Source organism: Garra rufa, chromosome 23 (genome assembly GCF_049309525.1).
Source record: "Garra rufa chromosome 23, GarRuf1.0, whole genome shotgun sequence".
Classification (NCBI taxonomy): domain Eukaryota; kingdom Metazoa; phylum Chordata; class Actinopteri; order Cypriniformes; family Cyprinidae; genus Garra; species Garra rufa.
The window spans coordinates 11,635,392-11,661,248 of NC_133383.1; the positions used below are offsets into that span (position 1 = coordinate 11,635,392).

At 45.2% G+C, this 25,857-nt stretch overlaps 2 protein-coding genes across 3 annotated transcripts; both read right to left on the bottom strand.

Moving 5' to 3' along the window:
* Positions 1-160: 160 nt before the first annotated feature.
* Positions 161-20,300, bottom strand: LOC141299329 (dehydrogenase/reductase SDR family member 13-like). Of its 2 annotated transcripts, XM_073829687.1 has the most exons (6): positions 20,097-20,300; positions 19,765-19,883; positions 18,303-18,426; positions 17,893-18,219; positions 1,064-1,390; positions 161-976 (listed from the first exon to the last, which is right to left on the bottom strand). In XM_073829687.1, the coding sequence occupies exons 1-6, from the start codon at positions 20,221-20,223 to the stop codon at positions 717-719; spliced, it is 1,284 nt and encodes a 427-aa protein (XP_073685788.1). In that variant the 5' UTR covers positions 20,224-20,300; the 3' UTR covers positions 161-716. The 2 variants fall into 2 exon arrangements, with proteins under 2 accessions (XP_073685788.1, XP_073685789.1); XM_073829688.1 differs by lacking the exons at positions 161-976; positions 1,064-1,390 and adding an exon at positions 6,278-6,698.
* A 1,310-nt stretch (positions 20,301-21,610) lies between these two features.
* LOC141298713 (dehydrogenase/reductase SDR family member 13-like) lies at positions 21,611-25,583 on the bottom strand. The gene is made up of 5 exons (XM_073829016.1): positions 25,377-25,583; positions 25,021-25,139; positions 23,168-23,291; positions 22,744-23,070; positions 21,611-22,657 (listed from the first exon to the last, which is right to left on the bottom strand). The coding sequence occupies exons 1-5, from the start codon at positions 25,501-25,503 to the stop codon at positions 22,398-22,400; spliced, it is 957 nt and encodes a 318-aa protein (XP_073685117.1). The 5' UTR covers positions 25,504-25,583; the 3' UTR covers positions 21,611-22,397.
* Between the last annotated feature and the right edge of the window lie 274 nt (positions 25,584-25,857).

Genomic DNA, 25,857 nt, shown 5'->3' on the forward strand with positions numbered 1-25,857 from the left:
TAATTTACAGAAATCAAAAACACTGGACTGGCCAGACCAAGTAATATGGTTGTAAATTAAATACAGTTTAAATTAAATTAAACTTTAAATATATATATATATATATATATATATATATATATATATATATATATATATATATATATTTGAGACCAACAAATACAGTAAACACCACAGTTCCTGTTAAAATTGAAAAATAAAAGTGATTAAATGTTTCAACTTCCTAGAAAGGATGACATAACCATAGAACTCAAACTATTTTGAGTCACATTATCATGAAGTTATTGAGTAACTGGGCTCAAAGTTTTGCCATTCCTTGACGTATTTTTGACATATGCAATGCGCAGGTGATAGTGCATATTGTTCCTTAACTAAATCAATGACATACTCCAGCTGGGAGAGGTGACACATTCAACACTGTAAGGACTTGTTATCCCCAGGCACACCCAGTGAGTTACCTCTTTACTCTGGCATGACAACAAAAAAAAAAACATGATTTATGTGGTGGAAACCTGGTCCCATAATCTTCAGGAAGTGAAAATGCAGTGGTTTTTTGTTCCATTCAAAATATGTTGGCCAATTAGTCAATCAAGAACATTTAAATAAGAAAAATCAAAGAGCTACTATGTTTCAGTCGTAGCATGTTATGAACCACAAAATTTGACAGAGGACTTTTATAATATGTAGAAACACAGATTGTAATGAACCTGATGATCTCACGCTAGATCAACTAGCCTCTCGCTGACTTCCCAAAGCTTTTTGGCTACTGCATCGTCTCTGGCTTTAGCAGAAATATTCTGCACTGCACAGCTAGAGAAGTAACGTCCACTCAGGGGTTCGATACCCTCTTGAAGTGCACAATAAAGAGACGTCTGAGCTCCAGACTCCATGTCCGAAAAGAAAAGCAGCAAAAGCTGTACCATGAACAGGCGCAACCATAGATTGACGTGCCGACCGACTTCCGTTTTGATGCCCCCTAAAAAATAAATCAGCATTGATCATTTATGACGTATGATATTTTATCAAGTACTGCTTTTTAAGAGATTAAAGCACACAGACTGACCTGGATGAAGACTGTAGCATGTGACGTTTGTGTCTTTGAGTCTCTTGGCCAGTTCATGGGTAAAGAGAACATTGCAGGGTTTGCTGTTATTGTACAACTTTATTATTGCCAATGTGGAATTTCCTAAACCCAAGTCTTTATGAGTGTTGATGCAGTTGAAATCCAGTTTCCCACACCAATGGGAATTTGATGAGACTGTGACAACTCTGCTGGGGCCGCACTCTTTTAACCTTTCCAGCAGCAAGATGGTTAACAGAAAGTGGCCGAGGTGATTGACGCCAAAGATACTTCCAAAGCCATCCTCAGTCTTGCCACCCATTACAACTCCTACAAAACACATAACATACATCAATATAAAGTTTTAAGCCTGAAGGCAGATTTTGAATTGGTTATCTTAAAAAGTTAGTCACTGTATCATTGCATATTATCGATAGCTTCCTGCATTGTTGATGAGAATGTCCAATCTGGATTCTTTCTTGAGAAAGTTTTCAGCTAAAGACCTCACAGATTTCAAACTGGCCAGATCTAAGTGCATATACAACACCTCTTTGTTTCCTGACTCCTGTGTGACAGTCACATCAGTTCATTGATTTCACATGCATACATTCACTGATTTCATACATTCCTGTATAAATTCTGCAAATTTCTATGGGTCATTCTACAGAATTGGTTTAAACTGCTGTCCCATAACCAAAAAACACATTTAAAAAGTATTCAGATCTTAGATGTTTAGTAAGATCTTTTTATTATCTATTGAAACACACAATAATATTTAAAATATCAGCAAGCTTAATATATATAAAATCATCATTTAGTGGGTACTTGCAATTGGGAGATGGCTGTTTCCGAACCCTAACCCCTACAATTTAACTTCCGAAAATGATATTGAAATAATTTTTGCAGTTTATTCGATTGTTGTTTTTTTAAATATCCTTTTGATTTTTTAAAGTTAAGTTTAAAAAAAAAATGTTTTTCTTTGTAAATTATCAAACTTTATGTAAAAAAATGTGTCCTGCATGTTCATGTCACTACTGAAACAGTGTATGTTTTAGTCAATATACTGAGACTGATTTTAACTACACCCCTACATTTATGAACAGGAAATATTTATGTGTCCCTCATCATTTTGAGGTAAATGTGTTCAAAAGTATGAAAAATCTGTGTAACTTTAAAGAATATCACTACCGAACACAATTTTAAAAAGTCTATAATTAAACACACTTTTTTGGAAGTTATTCCATAACATTTAGTTTTTATATGTGTACAACTGTTCAGAACTGTGCTAGCTAACCATGTGCTCTTTGAGCTAAGTTCAAAAGTATCTAAAATTGTCTCTACCTTAACAGTCACAACGGAAACATGTCATCATTGTTTCGGTAGTGACAAAATGACACAATTCTTTATTTGGGGAAATAAGCTACATTTTAGTACACTTTTTAGTATGTTTTACTAGTGTTTTAGTATGTGAGTTAAAATTCTGTAATGTGATGTGGTCGCTACCAAAACATTACTGACACTACCGTAAATGTGCAGCCGACTGAAACATGGGATGTTTTGTCAAAAATACAGTATACTGAATTAACCAAGATGTTATGAGTGTTTGGTTCAATGTATATTCAAACTAATGAATCCTTAAGTTTGAAATCAGTATGATCAACTTTTTGCCTTTTACAAAGAAAAAATTGATTCAAGATGCAACAAATCTGATAAATCACAATTAAAATATTATTCAAATTGTAACTATTTTTGATTTACCACTGAAAACTTTTTAATAAAATAGCATAAAATATATTTAAAAGGAAGATGTAAACAAAATCATAATAGGTAAGTATAACCCTTCTTTATTAAAGGGGTCATCCGATACCCATTTTCCACAAGTTAATATGATGCTTTAGGGTAGAAATGAAAAGTTTGTAATATACTTTGATTAAAAATTCTCTATGGTAGTGTAAAAAAACACTGATTTTACCTGGTAAAAAATGCCTCTGTTCTCAGCAAGCGATATCAGTACCTGGCCCTTTAAATGATAAGAACCTCTGCTCACCCCGCCCCTCAGTTCTGTGGGGCGTGTCATTACATAGCACACGGGGTGTTGCCTAGACAACAGTTGGGGGTATAGTTGTATAGTTTGGGGGGAAAATGGCACTTGGGGGGCTTTGAAGACACTGTACAACCCCATCCATTTAAAATTTAATTTAAAAACCGGAGTTGGAACCGAAACAAGATGACACCCGCAAAGAAGTTTGGCAATTACGCCTTATACTGGACGTGTCTGAATGGTTAGTAAACTTAATGTCACTTTGATTTATCTTTATATGTACTGGCAGGGTAGAGTACTGAGAGAGATACACGCGATGTGTTTACTGTGTTTACTGTGGTAAAGAGACGAATGCGGTGTGTTTACTGTGGAGACGAACACAATGTGTTTACTGTGGTAAAGAGACGAACGCGGTGTGTTTACTGAGGTATAGCTGATTGAACAAGAGCAAAAAGTGAGTGTTATAGTCTTTACTCCTGTGCAGTTGCGGGCTGTAAACACTTTTGCAGGTATTGCGTTAAGGTTACATCTTAATCATTACAGACACCGTTTTAAACCATCTAGCGTTACAAAGCTAAGCTTTATACTGACCCTCGTTTTTAAAGCAGTATGAAGAGAAATGATTCGCGTAAACATGAACCCATTTAGATAGATCAGCAGTCACATTCCCTCAGTGCTGTCAGTTTACATCTGACTCAGGGCGGGTCTATGCTAAAACACTGCTGTCTATCAACTATCGCAGGAGTGGCCTCTGTCGGTGTTACGCCACAACAACAGGCATCTGAGAACAGCTCGATATGAGAAGGGGCAAATTATTTTACTAAATTAAAAGAAAACTACTGGGTGGATCTTTGTCATTCTAGGGTGCTTGTGTACACACACTCCCAACACACATTTCAGTTCAAACTGCTTGTAAAAGTGCATGTGGCACCGGATGACCCCTTTAAAGAATGTGACTACCAAACACAGTTTTTCTGTAATTAAACACACTCTTTTGGGAGTTATTCCATAACATTTAGTTTTTATATGTGTACAGAACTGTGCATGTGCTCTTTGAGCTAGGTTCAAAAGTATCTAAAATTTTCTCTACCATAACAGTCACAACCAAAACATGTTTTAATTGTTTCGGTAGTGACAAAAGTGACACATAATCCTTTATCTGGGGAAAATAAACACAATTTTAGTATGGTTATGCAAACTTTTAGTATTTTAGTATGTTTTAGTAGTGTTTTAGTATGCGAGTTAAAATTCTGTAATGTGATGTGGTTGCTAACAAAACATTACTGTCATTACCGTAAATGTGCAGCCGACTGAAACATGGGATGTTTTGTCAAAAATACAGTATACTGAATTAACCAAGATGTTATGATGAGTGTTTGGTTCAATGCATATTCAAACTAATGAAATACTTTGAAATCAGTATGATCGACTTTTTGCCTTTTACAAAGAAAAAATGTATTCAAAATGTGACAAATCTGATAAATCACACTTGAAATTAAAATTGTAACTGTTATTGATTCACCTCTGAAAACTTTTTAATAAAATAGCATAAAATATATGTACAAGGAAGATGTAAACAAAATCATAATAGGTCAATATAACCCTTCTTTATTAAATGATATATTACTGTGTTTCAGTAGTGACAAATTTGAGAAGAGGACAAATATTCCAAAACTTTCTGAATATACAATATTAACTGCACAATTAATGATGTTTGATTAAACAAGGTTCAGGAGGAGCACGATCAGATAATCAACCCATTCGGCACAGGTGCAACCTGTTTAACCAATCATTCAATCAGCGCATCCTCTATATGTTACCAGCCGTTTTACCTCCATCCAGCGATAGTTTCTTGGCATCCCTCCTCCACCCCTACTCCCCACTTCTAATCTGTTTCGATCCTACACTAGCAGGGGGAGTTCTCTGGTTCCGGCCTGTATTCCGGCCCGGAACCCTTCCCCCGGACAGCACGCCAAAATATGCTTAATACTCGCTCAAGCAGATTAGATGTAAGGGCGAACTCGTGAACTAGAAATATGTACCTTGGATATTATACAATTTGCATGCGTACAACATTTGTGGAAAAAGACGATTTTTTTTTTCAAAACGTTTCCAACTATAGAATGGCCCATATAGCAGAATCACATATATGATAAATAAAACAGCATGCTATTGATATGACTCGATTTGTATTTATTTTATTATTATTATTTATAAACGTAGCTACTTAGCCTTAGTGCCTTTGAATGCGACACCTAGCGCCCCCTAATGGAACTTTGATTTTATTAGTCTTATTGGAAACAAACGTCTATTATCCTATGCTCTCATCCTCTGGATGTCTGTGACAGCAGCCTGAGCTCTGCTTCATCCCTGCAGGCTAGAATCACACGAGGTCCCCTTTTCGCCAGATCCAGCGCGGTGGCTTTGCAGATACCCGTGTTTGCTCCTGCAGTTTCAGTTGCTTGCCTGTGTGAACGTCAGTGGACGAGTTGTCAAGACGCATGGAGTGTTTACAAGAAGCGTCAAATCTGTAAAAACGTTTAAAACTGATAAACTGAGGACATGCGTGGCTTTTTAAATAAAATTTCAAAGGCACTAAATCCGAACACATAGCCTACCAGTCACGATCACGGTCTTCCCGTGCAGCTGAGGAGGTTGGCTGTATTTTTATATTTTGGCAGTCGCAACACAGTCACACACAGCAGCAGGTAAAACCCGACGAGTCCTCCGCAAATGAGCAGAACAGTGAACATTATATTCAAACGATCAGACCAATAACTGCTACATTTGTTTAGAAATTTGAAAGAGCTTGGTTTCCTTCAAACAGGAAGACTGGTTGCTGGAGCCAAACACGCCCAAATACAGTCCATTCAGATTACAAAACCCAAGTCCAAACACTTTTTGCTTTTATATTAAACATTACACCAATATCGAGCTGCTTTTATTCACTTCACTGACTGAAATGGCATTAAAATATTTAAAGCTATTTGTTACAGTAACTGAGGGAAAATATGAGTGCTCTTGAACCATGCGAAACACACAACCACATTGCTATTAAGTTGCTAACTGGTTTCCGTTGATTAAATTTTGAAACCATGTCCATGTTTCTAGGGTGTTCAAGATTTTAAGATATTTTGGTTTCTTGATATGGTTGGAGTCAGCAGAGGACAGCAAGGTACAGCAAAATAAACATTTTTATTAGAAGAATTAAACAGCTTGTTTGTTACAGTCAGATCATGTTATGAACCACAAAATTTGACGCAGGCTTTTCATAAATGCAGAAATACAGATTTATCAAACTCAGGTGCCACATACGGATGTAATGAAACTGCTAATCTCATGCTAAACCAGCCAGCCTCTCGCTGACTTCCCAAAGCTTTTTGGCTACTGCATCATCTCTGGCTTTAGCAGAAACATTCTGCACTGCACAGTTAGAGAAGTAACGTCCACTCAGGGATTCAATACCCTCTTGAAGTGCACAGTAAAGAGACGTCTGAGCTCCAGACTCCACGTCAAAAAAGAAGAGCATGAAAAATGGTGCCAGGACCAAACGCCACCAAATATTGCTGTGGCGACCGATTTCCGTTTTGATGGCCCCTACAAAGAAAACGTACTCGGTTACTAACGTAACCTCGGTTCTCTCAGAGAGGGAACGAGTACTGCGTAAGCTAAGCTTACGCTTGGGGAAAATCCTTTCCGCGAGAGATATTGAAGCCAAAAAATTATCCTTAATTTTGTATTAATGTAAAACGCGTTGCCGCAGTGAGCAGACATAGGCGAGGCGTATTGCTTGCCTATTGGCTGCTCTGCAGCAACTGCAGCACCTATCGAGCGAGGCTTGGCGCGAAACCAGCTCCAATGAGAGCCTTTCGCGCCTAATACGTCATCTCCCGCCGAAAGTGGCGTGATCCAAGCCTATAAATATCGCTCGAAGGTAGCTACACTCTGGTTTTTTCATCATAAAAGCGCCCAGAGCACGCGCTTGCACGGCAAGGTACGCAGTACTCGTTCCCTCTCTGAGAGAACCGAGGTTACGTTAGTAACCGAGTACGTTCTCTTACGAGAGGTCTCTCGTACTGCGTAAGCTAAGCTTACGCTTGGGGACCCCATGTAAAACGCCGTGCATGCCAAGATCTGATACCATAGACCCGAGGGCGAATAGCCCGGGGTTCATATAGTGTTTGAACGTGCTTGAACATATAAGGGGATTAGGACCCTATAAACACTGGCTCCTGGTATATCCGGGCAGGTAAACGACCTGGATAAACTTGGAACATGGGTCTAGATATCTGTTAATATCTAGACCGATAGCAACTTGGCCTGTAGGGCGGGAACCTCCAAGTTGTAGAATCTTATGAATGTAGACGGAGAGGCCCAGCCTGCCGCCGTACAAATGTCTTGCAAGTTAATTCCACTCGACCAAGCCCACGACGAGGCCACGCCCCTCGTGGAATGTGCTCTGACACCCAGCGGGCATCGCATGCCCTTGGACTCGTACGCCAGTGCAATAGCATCCACTATCCATCTGGATAAAGTCTGTTTTGACGCAGCCATTCCTTTAGAATGCCCGTAAAACGAGACGAACAGCTGTTCTGTCTGTCTAAAAGCAGACGTGCGAGACACATAGACTCTTAGCGCTCTAACTGGACATAAGAGTCTCGCGTCAGCCTCATCATCCCCAACCGGCAGAGCAGACAGTGCGATGACCTGTGCTCTAAACGGTGTGTTAATAGACTTTGGCACATATCCATGCTTGGGTTTGAGTATAACTTTAGAGTCGTTAGGTCCAAACTCCATGCATGTCGCGCCCACGGAGAGCGCATGCAAATCTCCTACGCGCTTCACTGAAGCGAGCGCTAGGAGGAATATAGCCTTAAGAGACAGATATTTTAATTCAGCCGCCTGTAGTGGTTCGAATGGTCCGCCCTTCATAGCGTCCAGCACCACAGAAAGGTCCCAAGTTGGGACTGAAGGCGGTCTGGGTGGATTTAATCTCTTAGCTCCCCTAAGGAAGCGTATGATTAAATCATTCCTCCCTATTGACTGACCTAGCGTTGTCATCGAGAACGCTGCTATGGCCGCCACATAAACTTTGAGCGTGGACGGGGACCTGCCCTTGTCCAGCAGCTCTTGTAGGAAGGAAAGTACATCTGTCACTCCACAGTCTGTGGGTGAGGATCCGCGGGCTGTGCACCAGTCCGCAAATATCGACCACTTCGAGGCATAGAGCCGTCTAGTAGATGGCGCCCTAGCCTGTGTGATCGTTGATATCACTCCTGTGGGGAGTTCATCATATATTCCCTGGTGACCCATACATGAAGGGACCACAGCTCGGGGTGAGGGTGCCAAATCGCGCCGCCCGCCTGCGAGAGGAGGTCTCTCCTCACAGGTATTGGCCACGGTGAGATGCTCGTCATCTGCATCAGCGCTGTGGCTGGTTCCCCCAAAACGGCGCTATTAGCAGTATTGCACACCCTTCCTCCTTCACCCTCTCTATCACCTGAGGTAGGAGAGAGACTGGGGGAAAAGCATAAAGAGGACGGTGGGGCCGCGCATGGGCTAGCGCGTCCTTGGCTTTGGAAAAGAATTCTAGACAATGAGCGTTGTCCTGAGATGCAAATAGATCTATCTCCGCTCTGCCGAATGTTTTCCATAATAGTTGCACCGTCTGAGGGTGCAGCGACCATTCGCCCGCCGGAACATTGTTCCTGGACAGTCTGTCTGGTCCTATATTTAGGGTCCCCCGCACGTGCGCTGCCCTCAGCGAGCGCAGGTTGCGATGAGCCCATACCAGAAGGCGTTCTACAAGTGCATGTAGTTTTCTGGACCTGAGACCGCCCTGGCGATTTATGTAAGCCACTACCGATATGTTGTCAGAGCGGACTAATACATGACTTCCCTTCAATAAGGGAAGAAAATATGTCAGCGCATTCTCCCCTGCCATCATTTCGAGGCAGTTGATATTGTGGCCGGGCGGAGAACAGCACGACAGGACAAAAGACTTTGGTGAGCCCCGGAGGGTGAGTTTATTAAATAAAAAGGTGAGAGTGTACGGGTGAGTATGCAGTCGGCGTCGTGGGTGCTCGGTGTGGGTGCTCTTCTCCTTCAAAGGTGCTCCTCGTGAACCGTGGTCAGTGAGGGACGAGTGCAGGAAGTGCGGTCGTCCCAGGGGAAGTGGATCCAAGCAGCGGGAAGCCAATCGTCACGGCGAATCTGTGAGGTAAGCAATAGAGAGAGCATGTAAGTGCCGAGCTTCAATGGAGATCGTTCTCACTTGTCTGTCCTGAGCAGTCTGTTTATAAAGGGTGGTTTCCGGTGACGATTGGCTCGGTGCTGATGGATCCCAGGTGTCGGTCGTGTGTTGCCAGGGCGACGCTGATCACAGCTCGGGACTCCCGCCACACTCCCCCCCCCAAGCGACGTCCTGGTCCTGGAGGCTGAGACAGAAAGAGGGGAGACAGGGGGTGGGTGGGGAGTGACCCCTGACAGACCTGAAAATGCTGCCCAGGACCGAGAGAGCCCGTCGGCGTTGTTGTTGCTGGAGCCAGGGCGATGGCGCACATCGAAGTGGAAGTCCTGGAGTGAGAGGAACCACCTCGTAACCCGGGCGTTCGTGTCCTTGGCCCGGGCCATCCACTGCAGAGGGGCGTGATCTGTAAGGAGAGTAAAGTGACGACCCAACAGATAATACCTCAACTCCAGGACTGCCCACTTGATGGCGAGAGCTTCCTTCTCGACAGCTGCGTAGTTTCTCTCGGCCTTGGACAGCTTCCGGCTGATGTAGACGACCGGATGCTCCTCTCCCTCCTGGATCTGGGAGAGCACGGCCCCCAGTCCCGTGTCTGAAGCATCGGTCTGGAGCAGGAAGGGACAGTTGAAGTCCGGGGCGCGCAGAACGGGTTCGGTGGTTAGGGCCCGCTTGATGCGCTCAAAGGCCCTTTCGGCATCCTCGCTCCAGTGAACCCGTTCTGGCAGTCCCTTCCTGGTCAGGTCCGTCAGAGGGGCCGCTATAGAGGAAAACTGGGGGATGAAGCACCGATAGTATCCCGCCAACCCCAAGAAGGCACGTACCTGGGTCTTGCTGAGGGGTCTCGGAGCGTCCAAGATTGCCTTCACCTTGTTTTCCTGGGGCTTAATGAGTCCTCTTCCTACGGTGAAACCCAGGTACCGTGCCTCGTTCATCGCTAGGTGGCACTTGCGGGGGTTGGCGGTTAGGCCCGCCCGACGTAGCTCGGACAGCACCCTGCGGAGTCGCTCTAAATGGTCCTCCCATGCCTCCGAGTGGATCACCACGTCGTCCAAGTAGGCTGCTGCGTAGGTTTGGTGGGGACGGAGGATAACATCCATCAAGCGTTGAAATGTCGCTGGGGCTCCGTGCAGGCCGAAGGGAAGGGTCCGGTACTGCCAGTGCCCGGAGGGGGTTGAGAAGGCGGTCTTGGGCCTGGCTTCCGGCGAGAGGGGGACTTGCCAATACCCCTTCGTGAGGTCCAGCGTGGTGACGTACCGGGCCCTTCCCAGACGTTCCAACAGCTCGTCCACTCGGGGCATGGGGTAGCTGTCGAAGTCCGAGATCTCATTTAGGCGCCGGTAGTCATTGCAGAACCGCAGGGTGCCGTCCGGTTTTGGGACCAGGACTATCGGGCTGGACCATGGGCTCCGTGATGGTTCGATGACCCCCAGTTTCAGCATCTTTTGGATCTCCTCCTCTATAGCGTGCCGGCGGGACTCAGGGACTCTGTAGGGCCGTTGCCGGACGATGACGCCGGGAGGAGTGCGGATGTCGTGCTGGAGGACATTAGTCTGGCCGGGGGTGTCGGAGAAGACATCCTGGAACTGACCGACCAGGTGCCGCAGCTCCGCCTTCTGGGCGGCGGAGAGGTTGGGGTTGGTGTCGACAACCGCGGGCTCTTGGATGGTGAGAGCGGCCACCTGGTCCTGGTCCCCGACCCATTTCTTCAGCAGATTAATATGGTAAAGCTGGACCGGTTGTCTGCGGCCGGGCCGCCTTACCCTATAGTTGACTGGGCCGACTCGTTCTTCCACAGTGTAGGGGCCCTGCCACTGGGCCAGGAATTTGCAGGCGGTATTGGGGACCAGGACCATCACTCTATCCCCTGGCTGGAATTCCCGCGGTTGAGCCGCCCGGTTGTAAAGGCGTTGCTGGGCTTGCTGGGATTTCACCAGGTGCTCCCGGACTAACGGCATGACCCGGTCGATCTTTTCCCGCATGTCCCGGACGTGTTCCACGACGGTCCGGTAGGCTGCCGGCTGCTGCTCCCAGGCCTCTCGGGCCACGTCGAGAAGGCCTCTTGGTTGCCGCCCGAAGAGGAGCTCGAACGGGGTAAAACCGGTGGATGCCTGGGGGACCTCTCGGATGCCGAACAGTACGTAAGGGAGGAGGAGGTCCCAGTCCTTCCTGTCCTCGGCCGTTACTCTCCGCAGCATCTGCTTGAGCGTCTGGTTAAACCTCTCGACGAGCCCGTCGGTCTGAGGGTGGTAGACTGAGGTTCTTATTTGTCTCACTTTCAGCAGCCGGCAGAGGTCAGCCATTAGCCGGGACATGAATGGGGTTCCCTGGTCGGTCAGGATCTCCGTTGGCAGGCCCACCCGGCTGAAGAGCAGGAACAGCTCCCGAGCGATGGTTTTGGCGGTGGCCTTCCTAAGGGGGACTGCTTCAGGGTACCGGGTGGCGTAGTCCAGAATCACCAGGATGTGCTCGTGGCCCCGGCCAGACTTCGGCAACGGCCCTATGAGGTCCATCCCGATCCGCTCAAAGGGCACCCCGATGATGGGTAACGGAATGAGTGGGCTGGGGGGAGGTTTCCGGGGCGACGTCCGTTGACATCTGGGACATGCCTGGCAGAACCTCTTCACCTCGGCTTCTAGGCCGGGCCAGTGGAACCTGTCGCGGATGCGCTGAATCGTGTTCTGGGCCCCGAGGTGGCCCGCCATGGGGTGCGCATGGGCTAACTCGATCACTGTTTCTGTTTTCCCTTTTGGCACGACCAGAAGATGTTTGACCTCCCCCCGCCGCTCGGCGACACAGTACAGCAGACCGTTCCGGACGATGAAGTGTGGGAGAGGGTGAGGAGCCGGTAGTACCTCCTGGTCCTCAAGGAGGCGTACCTGTCGCCAGCAGTGTTTCAAGCGGTCGTCCTCCTTTTGGGCCTTCCCGAAATTTCCTCCTCCGGTGACCTGCTGAAACACATCGTGGAAGAGGTTAGTATCTCTGGGGGCGGACTCACCGTCTCTCCCACTGTCCGACGTCATCAGGGTGGCGTGGCTCTCCGACCCCCGCGACTGTTGATGGCGTGGGCGCCGACGCTGGCGAGCAGGCTGTGTGGCAGTGGCGAGAGCGGCTTCCAACCCCGGCCAGTCACGTCCAAGCAGCAGGGGCACGGGGAGATCCTTCAGGATTCCAACCTCCAGGGTCCAGGTGTCTCCGCCTTTATGAAAGGTAAGTATATTAGTGGGTACCTGTCGTGTGTCGCCATGGACACAAGTGAGGGGCATCATTGACTTGGAGTGTGGCCGGGGGGCGAGCGTAGTGGGTCTCGCGAGCGAAACGGCGCTGCCTGAGTCCAGCAGAGCCCGGTATTGGCGGCCATGGATCTTCACCGGGGTCGTGGGAGCCCCTCTGGGGGCTCTCTGGTGCAGCACACAGCCTGCCATCCAAGCCTTGATGGGTGGTGAGGAGGGTTCGGTGGGCATCGGCTCGTCGCGGGGGCTGGAGGGTCTGTGTACTGGCCGCGGGGTGCCCTCTGGCGGTCGTCGCTCCTGGTTCACCCTCCGGGGGAAAGGCGGCGCTCTCTCCCCAGCGTCCCGGTAGGTAGCGTCCGCCAGTTCCACAGCCTCAATCAGATCCGCGATGGTTTTGGGTCCCCTCATCCCGGCCGCCTGCCTCATCGAGCGGGGGAGCGCTCTCAGCATGCGGTCGACTACTACCCTTTCCACAACTTGAGAAGGGGACGGCGAATTTTCTAAGAGCCAATGTTCGGCCAACCGCATCAGACCGGCCGCTTGAGTACGCACTGGCAACCGTGCTTTAAATTCCCAATCATGAAACCGCTGCGCAGCGGCGGTCGCTGAGAGTCCCAGACGACCTAAAATTTCTCTTTTTAACTCATTATAATTATTTTGTGAGGACGCCGGTAAAGAAAAATATGCCCGTTGGGCTTCACCTGACAGCAACGGTGCCAGTGCAGTAGCCCAACTACCTCTCGCCCAACCTTCTGTGTGAGCTACGGTCTCAAACATTTTGAGATAGGCCTCAATATCATCATCTGCGGTTAATTTGGGTAATAGTCGAGCCGCAGTGACGCGTGGGTCGGGAAGAGGGACGTTCTGAGCCGCTGGAAGGCGCATTTCTGACAGATATCCTTGGATTTGGCCATGTTGTTCAGTCAGCAGCTCAAAACATTGTTGTTGGCGGACGCTAACCTCCGTCAGCTGTTTTACCAATTCCTCCATGCCGCTGGGGAGGCGCTCGCCTGAAAAAAAGAAACCGGAAGTTAGTGGTGTAGCAAGATGGCGACGTAAACAAAGGGCTGTCTTCCTCGCGGCTGTTCTCGCCCGTGATCTTGCCCGCATTCTCCACCACCTTGTGGCCGGGCGGAGAACAGCACGACAGGACAAAAGACTTTGGTGAGCCCCGGAGGGTGAGTTTATTAAATAAAAAGGTGAGAGTGTACGGGTGAGTATGCAGTCGGCGTCGTGGGTGCTCGGTGTGGGTGCTCTTCTCCTTCAAAGGTGCTCCTCGTGAACCGTGGTCAGTGAGGGACGAGTGCAGGAAGTGCGGTCGTCCCAGGGGAAGTGGATCCAAGCAGCGGGAAGCCAATCGTCACGGCGAATCTGTGAGGTAAGCAATAGAGAGAGCATGTAAGTGCCGAGCTTCAATGGAGATCGTTCTCACTTGTCTGTCCTGAGCAGTCTGTTTATAAAGGGTGGTTTCCGGTGACGATTGGCTCGGTGCTGATGGATCCCAGGTGTCGGTCGTGTGTTGCCAGGGCGACGCTGATCACAGCTCGGGACTCCCGCCACACTATGCAGCGATTTCTCGCGTTCTGACCACTGGCCGAACGACGGTCTGCCGTCTAGCAGCGCTCCCCATCCCGAGGTGGACGCGTCCGTGGACACTACTTTCACCTTCGAGGGTCTCTCTAGAGTGACACCTGTTTGGTACCAGCCGGCTGTTCTCCACGGCATCAGGGCTGTAACGCATCTCTGATTGATCGTGAGACGGAGTCGACCGGACGCCCACGCTCGGCGCGGCACTCGCGCTCTCAGCCAGAACTGCAGTGGGCGCATGCAGAGCATCCCTAACTGTAGAACTGATGATGCTGAGGCCATAAGACCTAACACTCTTTGAAAGGTCTTGAGCGGGGCAGACTTGCTGCGGCAGAGCGCGCTCACTGCGCTCTGAACGTTCAGCGCGCGCACTGACGAAAGCTTCGCTGTCATTGCCAGCGAGTCCACTTCTATGCCCAGGAAGGAGATATTCTGGCTGGGGTTCAGCGAGCTTTTCTCCCAATTGACTTTCAAACCCAAGTTCTCGAGGTGATCGAGTAACATGGTCGTGTGTTCCCTGAGCATTGAGTGAGATTGCGCTAAAATCAGCCAATCGTCCCAATAATTCAGTATTCGCACGCCTTTCTGTCTGAGCGGGGCGAGCGCTGCGTCCATGCACTTTGTAAATGTACGGGGTGCTAGGGACAAACCGAATGGCAGGACTGTGTACTGATAAGCTTGGCCCTCGAAGGCGAATCTCAAAAATCGCCTGTGACGCGACGCTATCTGTATTTGAAAATACGCGTCTTTCAGATCCACTGACACAAACCAGTCTCCTCGGCACACTTGTGCGAGGATTTTCTTGGTTGTGAGCATTCTGAACTTTCGCTTCACTAGCGCTTTGTTCAGTTGCCTTAGATCTAGTGGTCACTTCGGCTCGTAGCAGGTGTGCTGCATCTGCCTTTATCGTGGTCTCGACGCGCGCCGTGTAACGGCGAGGGCGTCGTCGAAACTGGAGCGAATAGCCTCTCTTTATAATGTCCAGCACCCATTTTGAGACCCCTGGGAGTTTTTCCCATGCATCTATCATGTAATGCGAGGGGGTGGGTGCGAAGCGCGCTCCGATCTGTTACTAACGGAGCCGCTTCGGTGTCTGTGACATGCAAGGCTCGGGGTACGCTGACCGCGGGGACTGCTTTCTCTGTGTGTATGTGTGGTTGCGTGGTAACGGCACATTTAACACACTCGATGCACCTTTAAGCCGCGTAGACTGGGCGTCGTCCGGTTTACAGAAACCGTAAGACCTGCCTGATGTAATATGTGTGGGCACTCTGAGGTGGGCACATATAACACCTGCGAAGTCGGTGAAACTGTAGCGAATAGCCTCCTTTAATAATGTCCAGCACCCATTGTGAAACCCCTGGGAGCTTTTCCCATGCATTTACCTGTAACGCAAGGGGGTAGGTGCGAAGCGCGCTCCGATCTGTCAATAACGGAGTCGCTTCGGTGCGTTGTGACGCACGAGTGACTGTGACATTCGAGGCTCGGGGTACACTGACCGCGGGGACTGCTATCTTTGTGTGTATATGTGGTTGCGTAGTAACGGGCACATTCAACACACTCAGCGCAGCCTTTAGCCGTGTAGACGGGGCGTCGTCCGGTTCGTTTTTACAGAAACCGTAAGACCTGCCTGATGTGATATGTGTGGGCACTCTAGGGTGGGCACATTATCACATGTGAAGCGCAGCCGATTCGGGTCGACTTTATGTGCGCGGGTTTTGTATGACAGGATGTGCTCATGTGTATGTGCATGCGAGCTACACACAAAACACCTTCGGCTATGGCCGGAACACCCGAAAATACACTCCTTTGAGGATTTAATTGGGTAGCCGTGAGAACGGCTCTTGAGTGCAGACAAGCAGGCTGCAGCGCCGGCTTGATGACTGCGGATAACGCTGGAACAGCCACATTTCTTGGAGCTGAGCGAGCGAATACTTTCGGTGGGAGTCTGGCAGCCGCGGGACTCGCGCACCGGCGTTCAACACTCCAAACAGCGTTCGCCTGCATAGAGCGAACGCACTCCTGGTTTCGTTTTTACAGAAACCGGTTGACGTGCATAATGAGGTGTCTGTGAGCACTGTGAAGCGGGCACATTTAACATCCCAAAGCATAGAGTTAATGCACTGTTGGTTTCGTTTTTACAGAAACCAACAGTGCATAATGTGGTGTCTGTGGGCACTTTACCACGTGTGACGCGCAATCGATCTGAGTCGATTTTATGTGCGCTGTGTTTGTGTGTAGAGATGAGCACTGGTTAGTGGGCATATTCATACGACACATGAAACACCATCGGCCGTGGCCGGGACACCAGATAGTACACTTTATTGGGGGTATATCTGTGTAGCCGTGGGAACGACTTTTGTGTGCAGGCAAACGGGCGACGGAGCCGGTTTGTTGGCTGCAGAAAACACTGGAACAGTCACATTTCCTGGAACTGGACGAGCGAATAACTTTGGTGGGGGTCCGGCAACCGCGGGACTCGTACACTGTCGTTTTCCCAGATGTGCCAGGACGATTTCGGAGGCTCAGGTTTCAACTCAATCCTGGGCCGCGGGCCGCGTCTGGCGGGGCGGCGGCCAGACGAGAAAAAACGTCAGAAAGCGTTAACCACGGGTGCCTCTCAGCAACGGTGAGAGACCATGTTACGCAGCGCTGACGCGGCTAGGCGGCGGCGAGAGCGCGGCGAAGCAGGTTTGACGTCTGACGGCAAGCTTTAGAAGGGAGGGCCGACTTAGCACGCCGTCCAGCGGAGGGCAGACATAAGTGGGCTGCTATCGCCTCTTCTGAGCAGCATGCGCGTTCCCGCTTTGGCGGGAAACGGAAATCCTCTTCCTCCTTCATGGCCCCCCTCGTCAGCGGCGTCGATGGAAGCGGTGGCATACAGCGGCCGCTTTACGTCCGGAACAGAGGCTGACGAGGTCGATGAAGCAGGCGGGCGAACCGGCGAGCTTTGTCGGCTGGAGGAAGGGTCCGGGGCCCGCTGGGCACAGCGCTTTTTACGGCGCGACACCGCGCGGGCGGGGGAGCAGTCTCAGTGAAGAAGGCAAGGCAAGTCCTCAGAGTCGCCATTGGCATCTGCACGAGCCGTATGAAAGCATCTTTAAAAAGACACTTTGCTCTCTTAGAGAAACAGTGTGTATCGCAGCGGCGACACACACTGTAGATTATAAATGATTATAAAGGATATAGGCGCCGGAAAGCGCAGCAGGAAGGCACGGAAGGCGGCGTGGCCAGCAGTTCCAATGGCTCGTCCCGCTGAGATGCTTGCAGTCGACGGCGGCTTCTTCTCCGGCTCCAGCGATGCGTGAGCTTCGCTTGAAGGATGAAAAAATCAGAGTGTAGCTACCTTCGAGCGATATTTATAGGCTTGGATCACGCCACTTTCGGCGGGAGATGACGTATTAGGCGCGAAAGGCTCTCATTGGAGCTGGTTTCGCGCCAAGCCTCGCTCGATAGGTGCTGCAGTTGCTGCAGAGCAGCCAATAGGCAAGCAATACGCCTCGCCTATGTCTGCTCACTGCGGCAACGCGTTTTACATTAATACAAAATTAAGGATAATTTTTTGGCTTCAATATCTCTCGCGGAAAGGATTTTCCCCAAGCGTAAGCTTAGCTTACGCAGTACGAGAGACCTCTCGTAAGAGAACCAGCTTTGATCAGTTATGACTTATAATATTTGACTTATAAAAGAACTGCTTCTTAGAGATTAAAACACGCAGACTGACCTGGATGGAGACTGTAGCAGGTGACGTTTGTGCCTTTGAGTCTCTTGGCCAGTTCATGCGTAAAGAGGACATTACAGAGTTTGCTGTGACCATACAACCTCATTAAAGCCACGGCGGAATTTCCTAAACCCAAATCTTTATGAGTGTTGATGCAGTCGAAATCAATTTTCCCCCACCAATGGGCATTTGAAGAGACTGTCACAACTCTGCTGGGGCTGCACTGTTTTAGCCTTTCCAGCAGCAAGATGGTTAACAGAAAGTGGCCGAGGTGATTGACGCCAAAGATCCTTCCAAAGCCATCCTCAGTCCTGCCACCAACTACAAGTCCTACAAAGGCAGATTTTAAATTAGTTATCTTAAATGGTTAGCAGTTGTATCATTGCAATTGCATATTTTTGATAGCTAGCTACCTGCATTGTTGATGAGAATGTCCAATCTGGATTCTTTCTTGAGAAAGTTTTCAGCGAAAGACCTCACAGATTTCAAACTGGCCAGATCCAAGTGCATATACAACACCTCTTTGTTTCCTGACTCCTGTGTGCCAGTCACATCAGTTCATTGATTTCATATGCATACATTCACTGATTTCAAACATTCCTGCATTAATTCTGCAAATTTATATCTACAGTATTGTTTGAACTGCTGTCCCACAACCAAAAAAACTTCATACATTTCATACATAGATAAACCAGGGGTCTCCAGACTCCGTTGTGGAGGGCCAGTGTCCTGCAGAGTTTAGCTTTAACCCTAATTAAACACCTGATCAGCTAATCGAGGTCACGCATACTAGTAATTTCTAGGCGTGTGTGTTGAGACAGGCTGGAGATAAATTCTGCAGGACCAAGTTTGTAGACCCCTGTGTTAAACATAAGTCTAAACAAGAAGTCATTTGCTTTTTCAGCTTCTCACGCCACATTTTTAAAATGCTCGGTCATGTTATAAGAAGTATAACTTTTAAAAATACATCCCAGGACCCTTATTTTAATTTTGTTTGCTTTTTTAAAATAAAAAATGCTTGTTAATTCAGCTTACAGCAATGGAGGGTTTGCACTTACGTCACGGTTTGGTCAGTTACCCGGATATGCGGCCATATTGGGGATACTCAGATGTAAACAGCAGCATGGTTTGCAAGGTTAATGTACTACTGAATATGTTGTTCTGCTAATTTATGCTGTCTAAACCATGGAGAAAAAAAAAACTTGTGGAAGCTGCTAAATCATATAGAGAATGGTTTAGTAAGCAGAAAAAGGCGCAATATTTTGACAAACTAAAGTTAATATGTGTTAAAGATACGTACAAGCAGTATTAAGATATTAGTCTAATATTTTACCTACCTGACTGGAAATGATAAGAACAAACACAAATGTTACCAAGATTCTTGCCCTGAAAATCCTGGTTCAGTTTGGCCAGCCACAAATGCCTTTTTTTCCTCAAAGTTTTTTGCATTCTCCTCTTTTATGTGTTATAACTTTTGGCTATAGTACTCTAAATGTTTTTTCCAGTCTGACCGATTAGTACAGGCCAAAACATGACAATAATTGACCATTTTCAGAAGCAATAATTAGCAAAATATGTGAGTTTCATTCAGTTTACGTTTAGTGCCGCCAATATGGCCGATTGATGACGCGTAACAGTGCCTATAAACTATTAATGCTCTTTAATTATTTAAAATATAATATTTTTATAGTGCTGTGGATTTGTATATTACATACCAATTTACAAAGTTAAAACATGAAACTTGTGAAACAAGACACAATGCAGCTCAGTGGCTTTGAATGGGACATCATGCGCCCCCTAGTGGAACCGATTGATTTTCGTCTTATCAGAAACGGCCATTATCCTGAACAGTTTATCTACAATGCTCGCTCTCACCCTTTGGATGTCTGTGACAGCAGCCTGAGCTCTGCTTTCATCCCTGCAGGCTAGAATCACACGAGCTCCCCTTTTCGCCAGATCCAGCGCGGTGGCTTTGCCGATACCCGTGTTTGCTCCTGCAATTAAACCAGCTCAAATGTCAATCTTATCTATTCAGTTGCTTAACACGAATGCCTTTGTGAACTTTAGTAGTTGAGTTGTCAACACGCATGGAGTGTTAAATCCGTAAAGCTTTTAGTTAATAGTTTTATAACTATTAATAATGATAAAATGTCACGCATGTACACTTTTTAAAAAGAATATCAAATGCACCAAAACCGAACGCATACCAGTCACGATCACGGTCTTTCCGTGCAGCTTGGCTGTACTTTTACATTTTGGCATTCGCAACACCATCACGTACAGCAGCAGGTAAAGCCCGACGAGTCCTCCGCAAATGAGCAGAACGGTATACATTATATTCAAACAATCAGACCAATAACTGGTATATTTGTTTATCAAAAAAAGAGGTCGGTTTCCTTCAAACTGGCAACAGGAAGACTGGGTGCTAGAGCTAAATACGCCCTCCTGGATATAGTCCATTCAGATAAGAAAACCGCCAGGTAAGTCCAAACACTCACAGCTTTGAAACATTTACACCACTTTTGCGCAGTTGTTTTCACTTAACTGACTGAAATGGCATTTACATATTTAAAGCAGTTTTTTTTTATAGTATAACTGAAGGAAAATATGAGTGCTTACACGAGTCACACATGTCCTGCTCTAGAGGACATACAGTTGAGGTCAAAAGTTTACATACACCGTGCAGAATCTGCAAATTGTAAACAAAATAAGAGGGATCATACAATATGCATGTTATTTTTTTAATTTAGTACTGACCTGAATAAGATATATCACATAAAAGACGTTTACATATAGTTCACAAAAGAAAATAATAGTTGCATTTATAAAAATTACCCTGTTCAAAAGTTTACATACACTTGATTCTTTTTTTTCTTTTGGTTTTTAAGCATTTTTGTGTATTTGAACTTTTTCCAACAATGACTGTATGATTTTGAGATCCATCTTTCACACTGAGGACAACTGAGGGACTCATATACAGTACAACCATAAGTGAAGGTTCAAACACTCCCTGATACTTCTGAAGGAAACAGGATGCATTAAGAGCCAGGGTTGAAAACTTTTTGAATTTGAAGATCAGGGTAAATGTAACTTACTTTGTCTTTTGGGAAACGTATTTTCCGTGGCAGTACTACAGAAGGGCAATCCTAAATGAGAAAATAAAAAAAGAAATTTAGGCACAATAAGAAAAATGTACACATAATTCTGTTCAAAAGTTTAGTATTAAGAATCAAGTATATGTAAACTTTTGAACGGAGTCATTTTTATGAAGTCAACTATTATTTTTTTCTTGTGGACTCTATGTAAATGTCTTTTATGTGAAATATATTTTTCAGGTCAATACTAAAAAAAAAAAAAACATGCATTTTGATCCCTCTTATTTTGGTAAAAACATTTTGCAGGTTCTGCAAAGATTCAGCATTTTTATGGAATTTATATAAAAACTATTAGTCGCACAAATTAGAACATGTTTATATTTTTTTTACATGTGAAAACAGAGGATGATCAAAGTGACCACTAGTCACCTCATGCAAAAGCATAAACAATTAAATTTACCAACAAATATTAAATAATTATCATGGTTATATGAAGATCATTTGTAGAACTCAAAACACACACACACACACACACACACACACACACACACACACACACACACACACACGCGCACACACACACAAACACAGACTGGCCAGAATAAGTAACAAGGTTGTAAATTAAATACAATTATTTTAATTATTTAATTCAGTTAAAATGTATATATATATATTGTTTTATTACAACAATGTTTGATAACATGTTGAGATCAACAAATACAGTAAATACCACAGTTTGTGTTAAAATTGAGAAAAATTAATTAAATAATTTGCTTCTCCATACCATACTCTATTTTATTATATTATACAGTGTGATTTGTTCTGGTAAAGGCAAAGCTGAAGTTTGTAGTAGCAATTGGTAAAATTGGGATGACATAACCATAGAACTCAGAAAACAACTTTGAGTAACATTATCATGGAGATATTGAGTAACTAGGCTCCCTTGATGTATTTTTTGACCTGCGATCCAATGGTGCATATTGTTTCTTTCAATTATATACTCCAACTGGGAGAGGTGACATTCAACACAGTTAAAGCCCCGGTATCCCCATACACACCCAGTGAGTTGTGTCTTTACTCTGGTATGAAACGAACATGATTTATGCAGTGGAAACCTGGTCCCACAAACTTCAGGAAGTGAAAATGTGTCATATATGCAGTGGTTAGTGTTACATTCAAAATAAGTTTGATTATTAGTAATATTTGCACAAACACAATCTGTAAAACAATCAAAGAACATTTTAATTAGAAGAATTAAATAGCTTGTTTGTTGCAGTCAGAGCATATTATGAACCGCAAAGTTTAACACAGGCTTTTTATAATATGCAGAAACACATTTATCTGTTGACCACAGGTGCCACTAAACAGACTGTGGAAGTGCAAATCCATACGGTTGTAATGAACCTGATGATCTCACGCTAAACCAACCAGCCTCTCGCTGACTTCCCAAAGCTTTTTGGCTACTGCATCATCTCTGGCTTTAGCATAAACATTCTGCACTGCACAGCTAGAGAAGTAACGTCCACTCAGGGGTTCGATACCCTCTTGAAGCGCACAGTAAAGAGACGTCTGAGCTCCAGACTCCACGTCTGTAAAGAAAAGCAGCAAAATCGGTGCCATGAACAGCCGCCACCATAGATTGCTGTGCCGACCGATTTCCGTTTTGATGGCCCCTACAAAATAAATCAGCATTGATCATTTATGACCTTTGATATTTAATCAAGTCATGCTTTTTAGAGATTAAAGAACACAGACTGACCTGGATGAAGACTGTAGCATGTGACGTTTGTGCCTTTGAGTCTCTTGGCCAGTTCATGCGTAAAGAGAACATTGCAGAGTTTGCTGTGACTGTACAACCCTAATAAGGCAATAGCAGAATTTCCTAAACCCAAGTCTTTATGAGTGTTGATACAGTTGAAGTCAATTTTCCCCCACGAATGGGCCATTGACGAGACTGTGACAACTCTGCTGTGGCCGCACTCTTTTAGCCTTTCCAGCAGAAGGATGGTTAACAAAAAGTGACCGAGGTGATTGACGCCAAAGATCATTCCAAAGCCATCCTCAGTCTTGCCATCAATTACAAGTCCTACAAACACAAGAAAAAAAAATTATATAACATTTTTAAACCTAAGTTAAACCAAAAAGTAATTGTATCATTGCAATTGCATGTTTTTCATAGCTACCTGCATTGTTGATGAGAATGTCCAATCTGGATTCTTTCTTGAGAAAGTTTTCAGCGAAAGACCTCACAGATTTCAAACTGGCCAGATCCAAGTGCATATACAACACCTCTTTGTTTCCTGATTCCTGCGTGACAGTCACATCAGTTCATTGATTTCACATGCATCTTTTGTAATGATTCTAAAATACAATGTTCTATATAAACAATCAAATTAAAAATTACATATAATTATAAAACTACTTATTTAAACATTTTGATTGTCATTCGCAGTGCTTCAAGATTGTATTTCTTTTCCTCATTTAAGCAGTTTTTTTTCCACTTGGATTGCACTACAAACCAGTGTGTTCATAATTAAGATAATGCATTACATTTTTTTGGAAGACACACTAGTTTGCAATATCAAGCAACAAAACAAGCTGTTTTGTACAACTAAAAATAGCTGAATGCGGATGAGACCGCAACACAAAGCCCAGACACATTACATTTATAAATGGCTGTGCCCACTCTTACGGGAAAAATAAGGTAGATAGAATGTTTTCAGGACGCGGCATCAATCGGCCATATAGGCGGCACTGAACGTAAACAATGCCACTGAACCAAACGAAACTCACGTATTTTGATAATTATTTCTGCTGAAAATAGTCAAGTATTGTCATGTTTTGGGCTGAACTATTCGATTGGACCGGAAAAAACATTTGGAGTAGCCTACTATAGACTGCCAAAACTTATAACATATCAAGGAGAAGAGTGCAAAAAAACTGAGAAACAAAAGGCGTTTGTGGTTGGCCAAACTGAACCAGATTTCCAGGGCAAGATTCTTGACAACATTTGTGTTTCTTATCATTTCCAGTAATCATTCAGATAGGTTAAATATTAGGCTAATATCTTAATTAATATTACTCATACGTATCTTTACCACCTAACTTTAGTTTGTCAAAATATTGCGCCGTTTTTTCCGTGGTTAGACAGCATAAATGAGCAGAACAATATGTCTGCAAGAGTGGGAGGAGTCAATTAGGCCGCGCAATTTAATTTAACAATAACACGAAGTTCAGCATCAAGAAACAACCTTCATAATGAAGCTCTATTTTATATCAAGCAAAAGACCGCGGACTTCAGACACATCTCAGAAGATAACATTATCCTCTTTTAGTCAGCTATTGGTAAGTACTTTGGAGACTTTTGACGCCAAATTGTATTGTCCAAAGCCCGTGATCTTTTTCCGCCTTTCTTTTTTGCTCACAAGATTTTCTCACGTTATAACGTCAAACAATAAAGATTTTAATGTCAATTCTAGCACTTTCTTAGAATAATGGTGATTGAGAAATGTTGTTTTCGACTTGAAAATCATGTTAAACAAAAATCTAACCGTTACGCCTCGTTTGCTTTTTCATATTCTCGGCGCCACGTCGTGTTAAAAGAAGTACGTTAACAGTTAACGTTACCTTAGGCTATAACTTAAAACAAATACGCCTCAGGACCCTTATTTCCATTTTGTTTGCGTTTTTAAAATAAAAAACGCTTTCTTGTTAATTCAGTCCGGCCAGTAACGTTAGGTGTGACTGTAAATCGACAGACTTCAATAAACGTTATGATTCTAAGAGCTAACGTTAATAAAGTAATAACAAGAAGGTGTTTACAGAAGGCTATTTACGCTTTTCATGGTTGTAAATATAATATTTTTATGATAGTGCTGGGGGTTTGAAGAAATAAACTTTAGAGAAACAAACAAGTCCTGAGATTTGAATGCAGCTCAGTGACTTTGAACGAGACACCAAGCACCCCCTAGTGTATTTTTGTCTGATCATAAACGGCCATTATCCTCAACAGTTAATACATAATGCTCGCTCTCACCCTTTGGATGTCTGTGACAGCAGCCTGAGCTCTGCTTTCATCCCTGCAGGCTAGAATCACACGAGCTCCCCTTTTCGCCAGATCCAGCGCGGTGGCTTTGCCGATACCCGTGTTTGCTCCTGCAATTAAACCAGCTCAAATGTCAATCTTATCTATTCAGTTACTTGCCTGTGTGAACGTTAGTGGACCAGTTGTCAATTTTTGCGTTGTGTAACATTCACGGAGTGGTTACGAAAGCGTAAACGCTTTTAGTTCACAGTTTTATGAACTATTAATAATGATAAAATGAAAACATTCAAACAATCAGGCGTGAATGTTTGAATAAAGTATAAAATGCACTAAAACCGAACACATACCGGTCACGATCACGGTCTTCCCGTGCAGCTTAGCTGTACTTTTACATTTCGGCAGTTGCAACACCGTCACGTACAACAGCAGGTAAAACCCGACGAGTCCTCCGCAAATGAGCAGTAAGATAAACATTATTTTCAAACGATCAGACCAATAACTGCTATATTTGCTTATGAAAGAGCTCGGGTTCCTCCACACTGGAAACAGGAAGACTGCCTGCTGGAAACACACGCCCTCCTGGAAATAGTCCATTCAGATTACAAAACCCAAGTCTAAACACTCAGCTATATTTTAGCTGCTTTTATTGACTTTACTGACTGAAATGGCATTTACAGTAACTGTAAGTGTAGAGTGGTTCTTACCTGTGCAAAACTCGTGACCAATTTGCTATGAAGTTGCTAACTAGCTTGTGTTTATGAAATTTTGAAAATGTGATGTTATGAAATGTCCATGTTTGAGATTTTAAGACATTCTGGTCCCTTCATA

Coding starts and splice junctions, on each gene's coding strand:
- LOC141299329 (XM_073829687.1), bottom strand. CDS start 20,223: ATGTATACCGTTCTGCTCATTTGCGGAGGACTCGTCGGGCTTTACCTG. Junction 19,884..20,096: donor AAAGACCGTGATCGTGACTG/GTATGCGTTCGG, acceptor GTTTAATTGCAG/GAGCAAACACGGGTATCGGC. Junction 977..1,063: donor ATGCTACAGTCTTCATCCAG/GTCAGTCTGTGT, acceptor TTTATTTTTTAG/GGGGCATCAAAACGGAAGTC.
- LOC141298713 (XM_073829016.1), bottom strand. CDS start 25,503: ATGTTTATCTTACTGCTCATTTGCGGAGGACTCGTCGGGTTTTACCTG. Junction 25,140..25,376: donor GAAGACCGTGATCGTGACCG/GTATGTGTTCGG, acceptor GTTTAATTGCAG/GAGCAAACACGGGTATCGGC. Junction 23,292..25,020: donor CTGTCACAGACATCCAAAGG/GTGAGAGCGAGC, acceptor ACTGTCACGCAG/GAATCAGGAAACAAAGAGGT.